Consider the following 20249-nt stretch of genomic DNA (forward strand, 5'->3'; position numbering starts at 1 on the left):
ATAAATGACTACAATAATGGATTGATTAACCATTTATGAATAATAGGATCACATGTGCAGGTAGAATCACTGATTTATATAATTAATTCATGTTCATTAATCAACGATATGTTGTTTGATGTTTATTAATAATATTTTGTTCAGATAGTTAATGTACCATTCAGCAGTTCAGTTTTTAAAAGGACAAGGAAGATGGTGAAGCAATTTCATATTCATATTTCAAGTTCTAATTTAAGGGAGATATTACTTTGGGTCTGAATCTTAATTAATGTTTATTAATTTCTAAATTAGTCCAGCATCTAGTATCTGAAGTTAACTACGGTTGTTTTCTTTGTCTTCATTTCTCTCTCTCTCGTCTCCATCTCTCGGTAGGCTTGTAGAGATCACAGTTCAGCTTCAAAGTCCCGCGTAGAAGAGCCTTTCTTTTAACTTCTTCTTTATTATTATATTCTGTGAATGAGGGGCGGTGTGTCCATGTCAGGAACAGCAAACCACTCCCATTTTAATAAACTATATTGATTTTTTAATTTAAGCTTATTTCACAGAATTACTACTAATTAGCCTTTTTAATTATTCCATATTTGAAAGCCTTTTCAAAGGCCTACATTGAGACCTTTCTCAGCTGCAGAACAGTAGCAAACAGTTTGATATAAATCACAGAATAAAACTTGATTATTAATTCAAGATAGAATGAATTAAACAAAAACAAAACAACAATGGTTTACAAAAATGTGTACCACTGAGTATATTAAAAATGTAGGGAAATACAAGGATTAATTAAGACATGGCATTCGTGAGCATTCCAATTTCTGTTTAAGATCTCTGAGGATGTATAAGATGCACATATAAGAAAACCTATACAGCAGGATCTTACCACACGATTAATATGAAAGAATAGGCCTACTTCAGGCTTGATCTACAGCTTTTGACTATTTATTTATTAACGTGAGCATTAAAGTTGTATTAACTAAAATTGACTGACATAGATAACCAACTTTGTTGGAACATCAGTCTTTTATTCAGAATTGGATGCCTTATCTGCTCCTCAGGAATATAGGTCAGTGTGCAAAATATGGGGGTTCTTGATTGACACTCCAGACCCCCTAAGCCTCAATAGCAAAATTTCATTAAAAAATCACAAGACAATCATTTGTCACCCTCATTTTGTCTTTTAAAAGATTACTAATGCCCAGCAGTTTTCTTTATTCAAACTGCAAAACATTTATTCACAAATAGTAAGTGCGAGAAATGATTTTCCGCCATAAATGACACAACCAGCCAGTGACGCAACAGGTTGCACGGAGCAAACTAATTGGACCCATTTTGGACAATATTGATCCATTGCCTTTTGGGAGAACCTAGATTAAAGCAGGATGTTGTTTCTCCTCTTCTTGGATACAAGGACGGCGACTAGAGGAAGCCGAGCCAAGGTCTGTGTGTCGGGTTCCAGTGCGTGAATGTGTGTCAGGTTAGAGAGAGAGAGAGGTGAGTGTGCTGTGCGTATTCTGTTACAGGGCTTAGTTGTTGTGTTGTGTTGTTGTGTGATTGGCCTTATGGTTAACGATATTAGCCTTAGTGTATTGTGTGCAGAATGTATACTTTGCATAGATTTTGATATTTCTCATGTACAACAGGGATGTTTTGGATTGCAAGCGGTGCAAAAGGAAAGGTCAGAGGTTACCAAAATCTGCAAGATTCATCATCTGGTGCAATCTGCTTTGATGGTGTTGATAAGGCATGCTTAGGGCTCACGTTTGTGTAAATCTGATTTTAATGATTCATTTGAGTGTCTACCTTTAGGTGAAAGAATGTATTGAATGTTAATACTAAGCTGGCATTTGCTTCTGTGACTAAGTGACCTTTTCAGACAATTCAAGCATATTTACCATAAATGAGGCATGCTATGCAGAAAGACCCTGGTGTCGTGTGGCACAGAGATTCCAGCTGCTCAAGACTGAAGCCTGGAAACAGAGCTGCCAGATGCATTAATCTCTGCGGAGTTTGTCAGTTCCTCACAGTAATGCGAGGCCAATGGTCAACAGAAATAAATGCTCTGGGGGACCAAATGAGATTACAGATGAAGTTTGATCCGAGTGGAGCCAATTCATCAAAGCCATATCACAATGTGGCCACAAAAAATAAATGAATTCAATTTACATCCGCTAGCTACAGGGGACTAATAAACATCTCAAATGATTGCTCTTCTCCTGTGATCTACACTGTAGCCACAAGGTCTGATTAGATACAGTAGAGACCAACAGCAGTTGTAAAGAGCTGGCTTATGGCCAGTCTGGGGCTCATGTGTGACTGTAATGTAATGTGTTGGTTAAGCAGCTCATGGCAGCAGAGAAAACAGTAATACAGCCTACTGAAGTAGGAAAATATATATTAGTAAACTTAAAAACTAGGTAAATCTACATTATTGTGAAAAGAGATTGTATTTATCTAACCGCAATAAGATTGCAAACTGTACGTTTCCTGTAAACACAGAAGTTTATGTTAAAAAGAGACTGGGTATGTAACTGCATATATTGACCCGACATCCCAGACAGGTCCAAAACTGAAAATGGGACTTGAAACTGCATTTTGTTGCGCAACCTTATTGTACAATGAGAATAAATGAACCATGTAACTTTGAGGAAGGGGCCCCCCCTTTGTCCCTCAAATGTTTGCATACTAATATGTATGTATATATATATATATATATATATATATATATATATATATATATATATATATATATATATATATATATACACACACAGTATATAAATTGAACCAAGGTTTTTGGTTGTCTGAATTTTTTATAAAGTCTTGTATGAATATCATAAAATCAAATTTAGATCATATGTTTTCTGGAAATATAATGATTGGCTTGCTAGAGAAATACTGTTGGTCCATTGATCCCAATTAAGACTATAAAAACCCTTTGATGATATTGTGTGTGTTCCGCTTCTCAATGGCTTACATACTGCTCTTAGATGCATTTTGATTTTTTCCTGAATGCCAGTACTAGATAGATACAGTTGTGGTCAAAAGTTTACATACACTTGTAAAGAACATAATGTCATGGCTCTCTTGAGTTTCCCCGTTATTTCTACAACTCAGATTTTTCTCTGATAGAGTGATTGGAACAGATACTTCTTTGTCACAAAAAACATTCATGAAGTTTGGTTCTTTCATGACTTTATTATGGGTTAACAGAAAAAGTGATCAAATCTGCTGGGTCAAAAATATACATACAGCAGTGCTAATATTTGGTTACATGTCCCTTGGCCATTTTCACTTCAATTAGGCGCTTTTGGTAGCCATCCACAAGCTTCTGGCAAGCTTCTCGTTGAATCTTTGACCACTCCTCTTGACAGAATTGGTGCAGTTCAGTTAAATTTGATGGCTTTCTGACATGGACTTGTTTCTTCAGCATTGTCCACATGTTCTCAATGGGATTTTAAGTCAGGACTTTGGGAAGGCCATTCTAAAACCCTAATTCTAGCCTGATTTAGCCATTCCATTACCACTTTTGATGTGTGTTTGGGGTCATTGTCCTGTTGGAACACCCAACTGCGCCCAAGACCCAACCTTCGGGCTGATGATTTTAGGTTATCTTGAAGAATTTGAAGGTAATCCTCCTTCTTCATTATCCCATTTACTCTCTGTAAAGCACCAGTTCCATTGGCAGCAAAACAGCCCCACAGCATAATACTACCACCACCGTGCTTGACGGTAGGCATGGTGTTCTTGGGGTTAAAGGCCTCACCTTTTCTCCTCCAAACATATTGCTGGGCATTGTGGCCAAACAGCTCGATTTTTGTTTCGTCTGACCACAGAACTTTCCTCCAGAAGGTCTTATCTTTGTCCATGTGATCAGCAGCAAACTTCAGTCGAGCCTTAAGGTGCCGCTTTTGGAGCAAGGGCTTCCTTCTTGCACGGCAGCCTCTCAGTCCATGGAGATGCAAAACACACTTGACTGTGGACACTGACACCTGTGTTCCAGCAGCTTCTAATTCTTGGCAGATCTGCTTTTTGGTGGTTCTCGTTTGACTCCACCCTCCTGACCAATTTTCTCTCAGCAGCAGGTGATAGCTTGCGTTTTCTTCCTGATCGTGGCAGTGACAAAACAGTGCCATGCACTTTATACTTACAAACAATTGTTTGCACTGTTGCTCTTGGGACCTGCAGCTGCTTTGAAATGGCTCCAAGTGACTTTCCTGACTTGTTCAAGTCAATGATTCGCTTTTTCAGATCCATGCTGAGCTCCTTTGACTTTCCCATTGTAGCGTTTGTGGGCGTTTGTATCCAATGAGCCCTATTTAAATGGCCTCAGAGAAGTCACCAGCTGTAGTCACTCATAATCACTCACAAGAAGTTAAGAGGCCATGCTATGAAGCTCATTTCATTGACACAACTTTCTAAGTCACCAAAATTGCTAATTCATGTTGCTGTATGTATATTTTTGACCCAGCAGATTTTGTCACTTTTTCTGTTAACCCATAATAAAGTCATGAAAGAACCAAACTTCATGAATGTTTTTTGTGACAAAGAAGTATCTGTTCCAATCACTCTATCAGAGAAAAATCAGAGTTGTAGAAATAACTGGAAACTCAAGAGAGCCATGACATTATGTTCTTTACAAGTGTATGTAAACTTTTGACCACAACTGTAGATAGATAGATAGATAGATAGATAGATAGATAGATAGATAGATAGATAGATAGATAGATAGATGTATACTTTATTTATCCCCAGGGGGAAATTTGTTAAGCCTTATTAAGGCTCTGTAAAATCACATATTTACTTAGTTTTAGTTTATTTGACTCAATGTCACTACTGTCTTTCGGGACAATGTTGCTTCATAATGCCCATTGTCTCAGTTTGACTTTTCATTTCATATAGTCATTTCATATTTTCTGTCCTGTAGTACTTATATTGTTGGTTCTGTATTGTACTCATTTGTTTTTAAGTTCACACCACCCACTGTTCTGCCTGTGGGATGCAAGCTCAATAGAACTTCCACAGTCTACTATTGTGAGAAGTTACTCAAGCATGACCCTGTGATATGTATCTATGGACAGATTGAAAACTTTGTCCAACTAGTACAAAGGTCTAACAATCAAATATAGCCCATTAGATGTATTGTTACATTTCCATTACCTTTACTCTATGGATGTTCAGCTATCATATTTTGCTACTCATCAGTTTTTAATACCCAAACTATGATATGTCGCACTAGGTCAACTTGTACCCTCTTGTATGACAAAAAAAAATTAAAGCAGTGATTATCAATAACCTTTCATTACAACCAAAACATCATACATGGCCTTAAGGTCTATGAAGACAAGACAAAGTGATGTAGCATTCTGCATTTTACTGCTGCAAGGCAATTTGTCTTGGTGAAAGCTCCCTGTTAGCACCAGTGTTATGATGCCACAATGCTACCATGATGGCTCTTTTATCTCTTTTCTAGTCTCCCGTGAGCCTATGAGCTTCATAGTTTTTGGTTGGCCTGGATATTAATAGCTGCAGCTGACCATGGTAATGACTAGCTCAGGGAGTGATAGGACACAGCTCCAGCAGCTGCTGTATGGCTGCACTAGTCTGGGATGTTGCTCTAATGAGAAATACTATAAAGACCAACTTCTCTTCTTATCTCTATTTCTTTGGAAACACTATAGAGCTGGCCACCATCCCTCAGCTCTAACAGAGTGTTGGAGGTGGCCGAGGTCGTATAGGTTGTCATTTATTGGCCTATTTAATCTCCCTACATATTTCCTCGCCTGAGGCACAGCGCTGTCCCCAACAGACAGAATCAATAGCAGCACTACTGCCAAACCATCCAAGGGCTAACAATAAAACTTGGACAATTACAGTGAGATGGATCAGAGTCTTTAGCAGAAATATATTATTAATATGTTTGGCTGAATGCCAGGAGCCTGAAGGGAGACAAATCGGTGGCAATAAAAAAAGCCTGTTAGTTAACTGGTCACCTGAGAGCCAGCCTGCACACTTTCCCCACATATTGGCAGTGATGTGACAGGTCTTTGTACAAGTGTGTGTGTGGGTGTAAATGCTACCTACCAGGTGGTAGCCACATGGGGACACTGGTACACTAAATGTCACTGTGGTGGTGTTGCTGTACATTTTCCATGGGATATTTGTTACTTTATTTACCTCTGTTCAAGCAGGCAGCCTAATTAAAAATCAATTTGACTATGGCAGTTTGGAAAGTCAGGGCCTATGGGGTTTCTATCATATTTACAAAAAGGTCCTATGAATACAGTATTAAAATTCATACAGCAGAGTATGATAGTTAAAGAATCTCACATGGCGAGCAAAGTCTAGACGGCAGATTGCCACTAGATCCTTAATAAGGGAATGTGGCTGAACTCAATTTGAAATTAGTAACCAGATATTCTGGGTTTTTTTAGAGACATGCCTCTATTTGTAATTGTAGTTGTGTATTTTCTGTCAAACTCCGACCTGTTTTGGTCGTTTCACATTTGAGATATCTATTTTTCCGCCCAGTGGAAAGAAATGTACAGGGGGAGATCTTGGAAAAAGGTGACATCATAAACGCGTATGCACCAATTAGGATTTTGCAATATTTGAAACATAAAGTAATGACAGTCCAGTATGAAAAAAATCGTATCAATCCACAGGCGTAGAGTCGCAATGAAGTAGAAAAGCTAGTGTTTTTATGTGTTAGAGTAAATAAATAATTCCTAAATAATTCCTTTGATTGTTGCTTATTAAGCTCTGGATAATCAAAGTTGTGTTATGTTAAAATATAAAGATTTACAGGCAACTGGAAGATTTATGAGAAATACTGTTTTCATACACTCATCTTTTCAGACAGCGGGTTTTTCAATTGCTGTTAAGCTGCCAGTAATGAAACAAGACTTCTTGAGCAGGTGTTTCACATTATTGAGAGGCTTCCAGCAGTTCAAAGGGAATATGCCAGAAAGGCTTTTAATGTGAAACAGTGCAGGAAGTGTCTGTTGAACTGACAATAGCTAAACACCCAATAAAAAATGGCAAAGAAGACTGATTTAAGTTTATTAGTCAATATTTGTTTTTAAGTGAATCAGAGCAGCAGAGTAGTGATTTTTTTACCAGGGATTAAATGTCGCTTTATTTTTGAGACTCAGAAATGATTGTATACCCATGTCCATCTCTTTTATTGCAGCTCTTGTATTTGAAAAAGCCTGGTTTTCTTTAGTTTTTTTATTCTGCTACAAAAAATGTCACCCCAACCGCTAACTAAAACAGGAGCATTTTTTTTCTTGGAGCTTATTGAGGGCTGTATGGAACTTCTCAGGAAAGTCTTTTTGCTGCGACACATGATCTACTAGTTCAAACTAACGTGACTGAGTCCTTTTTAACTTCTGAAACTAAACCTCAGCTCCATTCCCTCTCCCTTTGTGTCTTATTCTCTTTCTCTGTTTCTGTCTGAAATCTCTCTATCTCTGACTGATTTCTTTCTCTGTCTGTGTCTCTGCAGCCTTTGTGTTGAGCTGTGTCTTCCCCCAGCGACCTCTCTACGGTGATGTATCAGTGAGCAGTCTCCACTCTGGAGGGGAGGCTTTCTTCTCCTGCCTGACCGGCTACCAGCTGCAAGGCTCCAGTATGCTCACCTGCCGCAATGCTAGCACCCCCTACTGGAGTGGCAAGGAACCACACTGCCTAGGTGAGGCAACCAGAACCAGGAGGAAACACAATCACAGCTCATTCTCCATTTCCTCAGCCCATAGATAGGAAGGACAGCAACCAAACACTTTAGGACAACTTCAGATAATAACAGAGATTTGAGTTTTATTTTCTCCACTATATTAACCTGTTGTTTATCTAAAATAATAATACATCTAATACAATGATATCATATATTAGTGAAGTAATGAACACAATTCAATCATTATTATTATAATTATTTGCCATTGTGTTGTTATCATTATTCTAAACTCTGTTAACCTTCTGTGAATTACATCTAAAAATTATAACACAGATGTTACTTCACGGTGTTAGTATGATTCAAGCCTTACACCCCCGCCCGACCACTTCGCTCTGCTGCCTTGGGGCGATTGGTTGCCCCGTCGCTCAGAAGTCCCGGCGGCCGATCGACCCGGTCACGGCTGTTTTCTGTCCTGGCCCCACAGTGGTGGAATGAACTTCCCACTGACGTCAGGACAGCAGAGTCGCTGCCCATTTTTCGGCGCAGGCTGAAAACCCACCTCTTCAGGAAGTGCTACCCTGAGCCTTCCACTCAGCACTTATTGTATTCATACTAGCTTGTTGCACTTATTGTATTCGTATTACTTATAGCACTAACTGTTTTTCTTGTTTCCGCACTGTACTTTGGCTCTGAGTTATGCTCTGCTTCATGCTCTTAGATGCTTGTTTGGAAAAGGAAATGTACTTATGACTTCTGGTGACTAGTAGTTCTTTTGATTACCAATGTTGAATGAACTTATTGTAAGTCGCTTTGGATAAAAGCGTCTGCTAAATGACTGTAATGTAATGTAATGTAATGATTAGTAGTGATTGACACTGTTGCCTCACAGCAAGATGGCAACGGGAGTTTGTTCCTGTCAGCATGGGTTCTCTCTGGGTTCTCCAGCTTCCTCCCACAGTCCAAAGACATGCAGCTTAGGTCAATTGATGACTCTAAATTGCCCGTAGGTGTGAATGTGAGTGTGAATGGTTGTCTGTCTCTCTGTCAGCCCTGAGATAGTCTGGCTACCTGTCCAGGTGAACCCTGCCTTCACACAATGACAGCTGGGATCCGCTCCAACTCCTACTGCTGTTGTGGCAGTTTGCATTGCAAGTTAAGCTGGCCCTTCGAGCTCTGACTCAATGGGGTCATATACTGTTTTTTTCAGTTTTTGCTTTTACGATTCTGTGTTAACTGAGCTTCAATCGTCCCCCGCCAGCCTTTCAATTCCCATCAACAATCACAGCATTTTTGGTTATTTTTCCAGAAGACTTGCAGCCAAGAGTTATCTGTTGGACCTTCAGGTCCTTTTGCATGACAGGCATAGATAGAGCCAGACCTGGACTCCCACAGGAATGTGTGGATGATGAATGTTTTTCTTTCTTTGCTCCTATGAGGTTGGCTGATGAATAAGAAGTGACCATTTTACCCCTGATCACACTGATCGACTGAAGGACTGCTCAGGGAATGTTTCCCTGAAAGCGATTTCAAACAGACAGTTTGTTTGGCTGTACATCTGTATCTCTGCCATCTTGATTGTGTGTGTGTGTGTGTGTGTGTGTGTGTGTGTGCGCGTGTGCGTGTGCGTGTGTGTGTGTGTGTGTGTCAGAGCATAAAGCAGGTGTATTGAGGTGTGATTACAGAAGGCTAGGCAGGATGCCACTGGGTTTATTCTTCCTGCTCTGCTTTAATTAAACTTTGTCTGCATGAGTAACCTTGACCTGATCAGCTGGGACACAAAACACACACACACACACACACACACACACACACACACACACTCACACACATACATCTGTGAGTTTTGATATCTGATTTTATCTCTGACGATGTTATCTTTCTAACCTCATTTCTTGGTTTCCATCATGCAGCTCTTGAATTTAAAATGCTATACATCTCCTAAATGTTGTGAAAAAATTATATTCTTAAATGTCTAGTCTTGATATTGGTGATTTTAGCTTGCAATGCAATCCAAAACAACATAACCATATCATTATTTCCATTAGCACAACAACAGTGCCAGAGTTTCTTTTTTGAAAACACAAATATTGTTTTCATTCTCTCGTTTGTTCTACTTGATCACATTTTTTGGGTGCTGTGAAGCTTCTGTCAACAAAACACAACACTTCTTGCACAGACGTTTCACATTAAAAGTCTTTGAGCTTATGACAGGCCATTATGTTTTTTCTTAGGGTTTTTATAGAGACATCAAAGTAGAAGTGATTGATTAATGAGTCAGAACAGTACTTGAGTTAAAAAAGAGAAAGTAGGAGCAGCAGATGTTTAGTATGTCTTGACTGCTGTGGAAATGTACATTATAGTGAATTTACCATGTGAGATACTACAGGGAATTCCAGCCTTTATTGGTCCAATTTCACAGCTCATATGAAAGTGCTTTCTGGTGCAATTGTAAAGGGTCTCAACTCTCTCACAGGCAAAGGGTGGCCGCATGTCTCCTACTGCTGCATCTTTTGTCAGTAGAGCAGGGCCAAAAAATCAGCTGGTTCCGACTTACAATCAAAAAGTATTTAATAACAAAGAGAATCTGAACAATTACAAACTGAAGTACGCTATCGATAGAATATGTTCCGCGGGTCAGAGTTAATGCGCCCCCCACCCAACAGCCCACCTCTCTGGTTACCTCTAAAGTGGCCAGCAACGAGAACTGAAGAGAAATCCTTGGCAACAATGTCTTATACTTTAAAGTCCCCGCCTGAAACTTTAAAAGTCCATTATTGGCTTTGTGATTGGCTGAAATCCAACTGTCCCTTCCTGGCTTCGGACAGTGTCCACTCTCGGTTGGTCTCCTTGGCCTGGTCCGCCTCTCCTCATCTAGAGCGAACCCCACTCATTCCATAGGGCTGTATTCATCAACATGTCTGCTTGATCAATACGTCTCCTTCCCCCACTGTTCATACCTTCTCACATTCCTGAAGCCAGCCTCTCCAAACTCATCACCATATGGTCGCTTACGAATCTGAAAAGCTTATCTCAAAGGTCCCTGTCTCTCCCTCACGGCTCAACATTATGCCTTTAGTTTAATATATTCAATGGTTATGCTTTTATGGTTTAACACTTCTACAATTAAACATGTTATGACATTTTATATAACAATACCTTTGGCTTAAAACTTATAATTAAACATTGACATAAGATATCCACCACTAGGGGTGCTATTAAACATACTAGGAATGCTTTCTAAACTTAAATTCTTCACACAATCATGAAAAAAGAACAGCATCCATGTCCTTTCTGGGCTGGTCTACTTCCTGTTTGTCTATACTGACACCAGTTTAATTTGGGTTATCTATGGTCTGCTGATGCTCTCAGCACCAGCTTATGAATTTGAAGTTGACATTCAATGTATTCAGTTGTGCATTTCATCTCCACATTCCCTCCTTCTCCTCTCTCTCAGCTGCTTGTGGTGGTTTGATCAGGAACATCACAGTCGGCCGGATCGTCTCGCCTGGTTTTCCCAGCAACTACAGCAACAACCTGACCTGCCACTGGCTGCTGGAGGCCCCTGAGGGCCAGAGAATACATATCCACTTTGAGAAGGTGGCGCTGGCCGAGGATGATGATCGGTAAGCAAGACCTTCAGCTTTTTTATGAGGATGGTTGAACATTGTAAACAGTAAAAATGTGTATTTTCTTTAAACTAACACTACATCTGGAGTGGTCGCCTGGCAACCGAAACCTGTGAATAAGATTCATTGTTTTCAGCTTTCACTTATTCTCATTTAAAAAATACATTATAAATTCCACAGTAGTGTTTTCTGCAGTAAGAAGACGCCGTTCAGTACATTTTATAGTAAATAGGCTTCTCTGGTGGTAGTGGTGGAAAAGACATCTCAGAATCTGATTCATTTATTACATGTGAAAATGAAGGAGCCAACGATGACCCTGTGGAGATTTTGACCATTAGTAGCGCTTTGGAGCTGTATTTTCATGAGCTTTGTACAAGCTTGCACATGCAACTATCACACATCCACTTATGAGAAGAAGAAACTAGTATTAATAGGAATAAACAAAAGCAGTATTTAAAATGTTCTAGAATGTTTCATGATGAAGGAAATGTGTGTTCAGCACATATGTTAGACCGCAAGGATACACAGATCATGTTTTAATGAGCACTAAATTTATTGTTTTAAAATGACTGAAAAAACACTAATCCATCTTGCAACTGTAGTTTTGCATTAATAATGATTTCAAATATAATCCTATTTTCAATACGTAGGAATTATCGATAAAGTCCTTTAAAATTATTTATTCTGTGTTGTCTTTTTTATTATGTTTTTTCCCGTTGAAGGGTTTTTGGGTAGTTTTTCCTACTCTGAAGCAAGGGTCTACAGAAAATGGGCCAATAAAAATAAAACTGAGTTTATTAATTGAAAATAAATTAAATAAATAAGTGCTGGTCTTTCACTTTCTCTAAACAGGCTTCACAGAGATATATTGCCTCCCCCACTGCCCCATTCTGCTCATTCTCAAACTACCTCCAGTCATTTCAAGTACCTAGAAGTTTGTTTAAAGGTATTCCCATGGTAACCAACCAATAGAGGGATAAAAGCTCTAGAAAATGCAGTGAATGGTATCAGTGGAGTTTTAGTGTGACAAGATGATCATAACCCTGCTGTAACATTGTTGCTGGTAGCAGATTTAATAAATAACAATTCATTAATATCAATTTATGTGACTATTAGTAGTTTATAAACCCATACATTTGTATAAAATAATGATGGCACATGGCTTACGCCATAAACCACCATTAGTTTCACCAACAGAATTTAACAGAAGATTAAATTTTACAACTTCAAAATTGAATATCAATTAAATCTTAATCTCAGGGTTGCTACAGAGTTCTTCTCAAGGTGTACAGGGACTTATTTCACACAAATCCAATTATCAAATTTAAAAAAAAGAAATATGTATTTGACTACATAACTAAACTATGAAACAAAGTAAATGAATAAACGATAAAATAAACTAAATGAATGGAATGAATGAAGAATATGATAAACGAATATTGATGAACTACCACTAAATGAAAAGGATTACATGTGACCAGGTAGAATCAGTGACTCATATCATTGATGTCTATCAATTTGTCGTTTGTCGTTTGTACCTTCAATTTAATTCAAAACATTTAAGCACCGTGGGAACCACCAGGGAAGATTGTGAAACCCCTTTATATTAGTTCTAATTTAAATTTGATTTAGATCATTAAGTCTAAAGCTTATTTATCTGTTTTATTAAAATTTCTATCTCATTATTTTCTTAAGTGACATCAAACTCATTTACATCTGGAAATGGTATTGTTTCACCTGACGGCTCTGATGGGCAGATTAAAGGTTGAGCTGCATGCAGTGGTGGTTGTTCCTTCGTGGCCATCTCAACATATTGAAAGTTGTTGGATGATGCTAGTTGTTAAATCGCACTCTTCCATCTCTACCTCGATTCGGCTTTCTCTGATAACTTCGAAATGTGGTCGTCTTCTTCGTTGAGGTTTGGGTTGAACCTTTCTTCCTCGTCTTCAACTTTCTCAGCAAGATGCTGAGTCATATTTTCACCCCCCTTCGTAGCAGCAGGGGTCATTATAGCACCTTTGCCAGTTTAAAAAGTATTTCATCTCAGAGTCTTTTCTTTTAGAGTCTCTTGCTCTCAATAGTTGCTGGAATAAATCGTCAGCACTTTGGTGCATCGCAAGCCGGTGCTGCAGGGCACAATAGACGGCACAGGATGGCCAATCAGGAACACAATACGAGAGAAGAGGCGGAACCGGCAAAACCACGAGGGAGAGATCTGGTGTGTTTCAAAGTTAGCAATCATATTTGTGGTATTTAGAAACAGTTGAAGGATGCCACTTCTTCAGGTTCTTGCTTCTCAGGTCAGCTGGATGTCCTCTCAGCCTCAATGTCCTCAATATAACCTGATCAATTAAAGATTTAATGAAGTAAACAATTACACAACATAGACAGACATTATCATGACACAGACAGACCTCTGTAGATATACATGTATCAGTGGTGGGCCGTCAGGGCCAGCTAAGCCTTCTCTGCTGGCCTAAACAGAATCACAAAGTTATAGCTATTTTATAATTTAGTAATTTTTCACAAATACACTACAAGTATTATATATTTTTTCCCATTAGTTTATTTTCTCATTGCACAGCTCCTGTCTTCCTCAGTTGCTCTGCTTCCAGTGCAGCTTGTTTTAAGTAGAGCTTTTATCCAATCAGATTCAGCCCCTTTGTCTCTATTTAAGGAGAGGCCTGATGCCCTCTAGGTAGACCTTGCAGATTAAAGTATATGGAGACAATATTGTTGATTGTCATCATCTTCAACCAATCAGATCTTTAGTTTGACATGTTGGGCGTATTCTTTGACATGCCAGAGCTACCCAGGTAGCCTGCTAAGTATGTCAGCATTAAGGTGCGCCGTGATTGGTCAGTGGGCCAGCATGACTCTAGCAGATCTTAGTGTTTCGTAAGAGTTCAAGTTGTAACATATGTAAGAAGTTATGACATTGACATGACATTTTAAATGGATTTCTGGAGAAGGACATTTCCAGAAAAGCTGGACATCTTATCAAAGAGTCGGTCAAGCCCACAGCTAGCAGCCCTAACCCAGCATGGAAAAGGATTTGTACAAAAGGTATTTCTGGCTGACAGCGGCGGAGAAGCGTTGCACATTTTATGGCTAAGAATATGTTTCATTTGCAACTGAGCTCTTGGTGTTTGGAGCTGTTTGGAGCTACGCTACGCTAACCAAGGCAGCTACACGACAGGACACACACAAGCTACAGGCTTTTGAAAACTTTTGGAGAGACCTGAGTGGACTTTTTAAGTGAAGTGCAGCTGTGGTAAGTTAACTGATTTTGCGTCTTTACATCTGAAGTAGCGTTTCTACTGTGTTCATTTGTCTATCGTGTCGTTTTTATGAATAATATGAATGGCTCGTGCTCTAGCGCCGCAGTGTTGCTGGATTGATTTGTTGCTTTGTTGTCGTATATGTGACTGGTTCTTGAGTTTTTCTTTTCTTTGTGTTAATTACATTGATTTGGAATATATGCATTGTCCGTTAATTGCGAAGCATCCCGTCATGCGCGGGGTTATTGTCCAGACAATTGAATCCGTTCATGTTGTTGTTTCCTCGCTAAGCTAGTTAGCTTAGCCCCCCTGAAGACACGTGCGGTGCCTCAGCTGTTTTTTGTTATTGTTCCGGGTTCAGAGGTCACAAAGCCTGTTGTCTGTTACTTGAGTGCAGTCCACCGAAAACATTATATTTCCCACAATTTAAGCTTCTGCATCTTCTAAATGCACTAGTATTATTCAAACGTATTGTTCGGTTCTTAAGCCTCGTACCGAACGGTTTAATACGAATATGTGTATTATTACACCCCTAGAAACAAATAACCATAGCTGTGGCATCATAATGAGCTTATTAGGAGATGGCTCAAGTCAAGTCGGACAGCACAGAAGGCCTAGGTATAAAATGCACGGTCCGCCACTGCAGTATATGCATATTAAATTAATTGATAGGATTAATCTCAACATTCTTGCACAATTCACTTTCCTGGGTGAGAGACACAAAAGAAAGGCGGGAATGTCCCTCCCCCCCTACCTGCAAGTTGTATCTCAACCACAACACAAGACCAGCAGAGTAATTGAACATCTAGTTTATATGGCAGGAAACTACAAGAATTGTAAACAGAGTTGGCTATCATGAAATTAACGACACATAACTTTTATAAACTCAGATGTTTAATATATATATATATATATATATATATATATATATATATATATATATATATACACACACACACACAAAACACAGGGATTACTAAGACTGGGACTAGCATATCGAGTAACAGTCTCTTTAAGTTGTTTATTACAATTGGATGCTTCATTATGTCCTCAGAAATGTGGCTTATACAAGTCATAAAACATGGTAGACTCAGCCTTAATGTCTAAGTGTCAAGTGTGACCCCAAGTCCTATCTTGAGTTTCTCCAGGCACATGGAAACTTGAGTGTTCAACCATTAAATGACCTATATGTTGTGAGAGCTGTTCCTGAAAGAAGTTTATTCACTGATTGCGTCATAGACATTTCAGTTTTATAATCTCTCGGTTGTTGTCCTGACAAGAATCTACTTCTTTCTTTTCACACATGAAATGGTCTAAAGTGATGACGGTTGACAATGTTAGAAAATATGCCCTAGTTCAGGGGTCGGCAACCCGCGGCTCCGGAGCCGCATGCGGCTCTTCAGCCCCTCTTTTGTGGCTCCCTGAGTCTACATCCACACTAATAAAAAAAAAATAAAAAAACGATCTCCGTCCACGCGGCGTTTCAGCATCGTTTTTGATACGATCTCCGTCCAGACTACAATACCTGAAAACAAATATCACGTGACCATTCACGTACACTGGGAATGCGGGTGGGGATGGTGTAAACAGGAAGTAGATTGGTTGCTCAAAGCGCTAACTTGACTTCAGATGACCGCTCTGTAGGTCTGATAACGCCGCTGGACACGCCGCTCACTAATCCCTACAATAACAGCTGTTTCCTCCTCAGAAATGCATACTTTAACTGGAAAACAGCTAAGACAACAAGGTCAGCAACGCCTGTAATCAGTTGTCCATGTTAAATTAATCCGGTAGTCGATCGATAATCAAGGCTGTTGTTTATGAATTTCCGGGTAAGGGACACGTGATAGGGGTGTGACGAATCAGGGAAGGACATGTCGTGACTGCTAAGAACCAATCAAGTAGTGAACATGGGTGTCTACGTCTACTGTGTCACTGAAAATACAAAATGTTTTAATATTTTGTCAACTAAAATGTGACATCCTATTACGTCACTGTCAAGCGCCTTTCCCTACAGGTGGCTAATCATGATTTGCAGACCCCCGCCCTCGATAAACTATCAATGGATAAATCCAAAAAAAGAGAAGTCATCGAGGAAAATAGAGAGTTTAATTCTGTGTGGACGTATTAATTTGCTTTCACTGCAAACGATGCCGGCTTACCTGTATGCTTGATATGTGCAAAACATGTAATGTAGAAAGACACTTCCAGAACAAACACACCGCATTTGCTGAAAAGTGTCATGCTGGAGATGAGCGAAAATGAGCGATTTCTCAACTGCTGCAGCAAACTCTCCTCTTCATAAGAGTTTGATATTGTTATAACAGGTAAAATGTCAAGAATTGTCTTTTTTGTCTATTTTCATAAATACAACTAACTGTAATTTTTGTATATATAATATAACTATATTTAAAACTTTAAAAGCTTTTGCGGCTCCAGACGATATTTATTTGGTGGAAAATAGGGCAAAATGGCTCTTTGGATAGTAAAGATTGCTGACCCCTGCCCTAGTTAGAGGCCGGTGTCACTTCTGTCTCATTGTCCATGCTCTGTTAACAGTGATGGATTACCTTCCTCTTGCCATGTGCACGTTCCATCATGTATGTTCAATCAGGCCTCTCAAGCTTCCTACCCTCTGCTTTGTTTCTGTAAGAACATCATTTCTGAGGACCCTGCAGGGGAACAACTGGCTGTCAGTGCAGCTCTTAGCGGTGACACTGGAATGTCATTTCAGCAGCATGGGGCTCCTGTTACAGAGGACTGAAAGGAAGAGCCACAGGGGGGAAATTAGCTGAATAATCCATTTTGTATACCAGCCAATAGGTGCTCTGGGCTGCTATTATCTCTCCTGCTGCAAATAAAGACCTCATCGATATGAAGAGACATCTGGGCAGCTCTGAGGAAACGGAAAAGATCAGAGAGAAGTGTTGATGTGGAGAAAATAGAGAATGGCTCGAGTGTAAAAGGTGGTAGTTTCATGAGCTGAGGTCTGCTGGCATTTCAGTTTCTTTTTAAAGGCAATCTGCTTTTTTGGTCATGCTATACATACCACTTCAATGACTCTGGTGATGTAGATACCAAGCTTGACCACATACAGTACACATCACCAGAAGATGCCAACATCATTTGATGGATCTGGCTCCACCAATAAAAGCACTATTCTACCAATCACAGCTTCTTTCAAACCAGATCCAGATCTTTATCCGATTTACCAATTCCGCTCTCTGAACTTTCACACCAGCTTAAATTAACCAAAACAACCAACCCGCTGAGCCAAACAGGTGAGGTGTGGAAGCACCCTGGAGCTGTGCTGTTGTGTTCTGTTTGGGCATTCCAGGCCCAAACAGCCTGACAAAATGGAAACCAATGACTTTCTGGAAGATAGGAACATGTTTAATAGATACATTAAAATTCAAAAGTCATTACATGTTTTGTAGGTTCTGAGATGAACAGTGGTCCTTTCAGAGCTGTTTTTGGTCCAGACAATGTCAGTGGGTTTCATCTAATCTCTGGGTCTTAATAGGGAATAAGCAGAGAATTTAGCAATAATAGAATCTGTTGTATTTTCATATATAGTTTACACTCAACCAAACTGGAAACAAGACTGTTTACCACTTGAGAGAAATACACCAAAAAGGAGGAACATTTTCTTTTATTGGTTCTTTGGCCTGACACCTCTATAGGGTGTCTTCAATGATAGTAAATGGATTCATCAAAGGATGTGTCTGTTTTATATTTCACACTGGGTCTCATTTTTCTATGGTTTTGGTTCAGTTTTGGTTATCACTACCTGCAATAATAACAACATTCTAGTCACCGTCAGTGCTGTCATCTGGAAACAGGTTGTAAACAAACCTGCAGGTTAGTAAAATGAACATATGTAGAGGAGAAAATGAAGGTGAATGTTGAGTCAGTCATTAACATCCATCATATCACACACCAACTTCCTGCTTAAACTTTGATCTGCAGTACCATTCTTACTGTAGTTGTGCTTAAAGATTTTACTTATAGGTAATGATACATTATTTTAGATATTTCTCCAAATTAAGAGGTTTAGATTATGTGTTTGTTGACAACTAGTCGGATGATTCAACAGCTTGTGTTCAAGTTGCTGATTTGACTGGAGTTGCATTTGTGTCCAACATATGAATGAAAGTCTGATATTCATTCTTTTGGTCTTCTCTTGAGCTGCTAAGTGCTATAGACGTTCACCAGCTAGTCACTAAAGTCTGCTGGTTGGTGCTGAACACGTAGTGTACAGTGGTTTATTTGAGCTCATTTCACTGAAGACAGATGGCTGCGGCTGGAAACTTGGTTTATGAGAACAGAGAACAAGTAAAATAAGTTAAAATTAAATAAATAAAAAGGCTCTATAGTTATGCAGAGCTTGTAATTCTCTGTATTTATCACATTAAACATTTGATCAATTGGTAATAAAAAAACTAGTGCTCTTTCAGCAAGTATAACATTCTTGAAACATGGGTTAAAACATGCACAAATATAAAGCAGGTCTAGTGCTATACTGTTTAATATCAAATCCACAGAAAAAAAACACACTGATCCCTGGCTGCAGTGATGCCTTGAAAGTGGCGACAGTGATAATGCTTGACACCGAAAATGGTGACCAATCTGGACTTGCGGGAAGGGGGCTTAAATAGAGAGGGAGAAAACGGGTAGATTCACAGTAGAGAGAAATTGTGTTTTTGAACATTAAAGCGTGTAAACAAAAATGAGCATATGTCTCCTTAAAAGCCAAGGTAGCCCAGGTATTGATTTCATCAACAGGAAGAGCCCTGCCAAATTATTCTTTGTTCCCTTTCTTCTAGGTTGCTGATCAAAAATGGTAACAGCATAGATGCAGCTGCCCTGTATGATTCATATGAGGTGGAGTATCTTCCCAATGAAGGTCTACTCAGCACATCCAGGCATATCTTCACCGAGCTGACTACAGACGCTACAGGCACATCCACTGGCATTGCCATCAGGTACCAAGGTAAACACCAGAGCTATGGATAATCCAAGTATAGCACGTGTTGACATGGCGTTTGTCATGCTAGCGTCATGTCAAAAATTGGAAAAATGTCGAAAACATGGCAGCAAACCCCATCAGAAAGCATTCATGATACAAACAAAGGCACTGTATATAAGAGGCTGTCAGCTCATTAATTGTTTCAGGCCAAGAACATGACATCAGGGAGAAACTTTGGCCTGCTTCTCAGTGATTTAAAGATATAATGAACAAACACCTGGAGGTTAAGAGTTCCAAGTAATCAAGGGCGATGCAGCCATCAAAAGAAGTGTTGGATGGACTGTATGAAAGCAGTGAAAAGCTTCAAACAGAAAAATAAAAAAAATACTTTGGTGGGGGGGGGGTACAAGGACGGGCAGAAAACAGTTTTTAGAGGTTTGGCAGCTTTCTAAAAAGGTGAAACAGTAATGAAGGGAGATGTAGGAGCTCTTCTCTCATAGTCTCACTGACAAGGTGTTTGTGTTTTAACCAGCCTACTCTCCTAAAAATGATTCTTATTTACAACAAAACTGCATTGTCAGTTGCCTGACGGAATCATATTTTCTCCCAGATAACACTGGTCTTTGACACAGACAAAGTCATTGTAAGGAGTTCACGATGGATAGGTCGGTCATGATCAACACAGGACTTCACCCTGGAGACCACCG

General features: G+C 39.4%; 1 protein-coding gene across 1 annotated transcript in view; it reads left to right on the top strand.

Moving 5' to 3' along the window:
* Positions 1-20249, top strand: part of sez6b (seizure related 6 homolog b) — a 271755-nt gene that overhangs the window by 213803 nt on the left and 37703 nt on the right. Inside the window, exons 5-7 of the mRNA XM_068712637.1 lie at positions 7499-7684; positions 11121-11289; positions 19400-19566. Of these exons, the coding sequence (XP_068568738.1) occupies positions 7499-7684; positions 11121-11289; positions 19400-19566 (522 nt within the window). The remainder of the gene's footprint in view (positions 1-7498; positions 7685-11120; positions 11290-19399; positions 19567-20249) is intronic.

This window comes from Cebidichthys violaceus, unplaced genomic scaffold (assembly GCF_023349555.1).
Source record: "Cebidichthys violaceus isolate CVI_PGR_0920_01 unplaced genomic scaffold, fCebVio1.0.p SCAF_1, whole genome shotgun sequence".
In the NCBI taxonomy this organism is placed as follows: Eukaryota; Metazoa; Chordata; class Actinopteri; order Perciformes; family Stichaeidae; genus Cebidichthys; species Cebidichthys violaceus.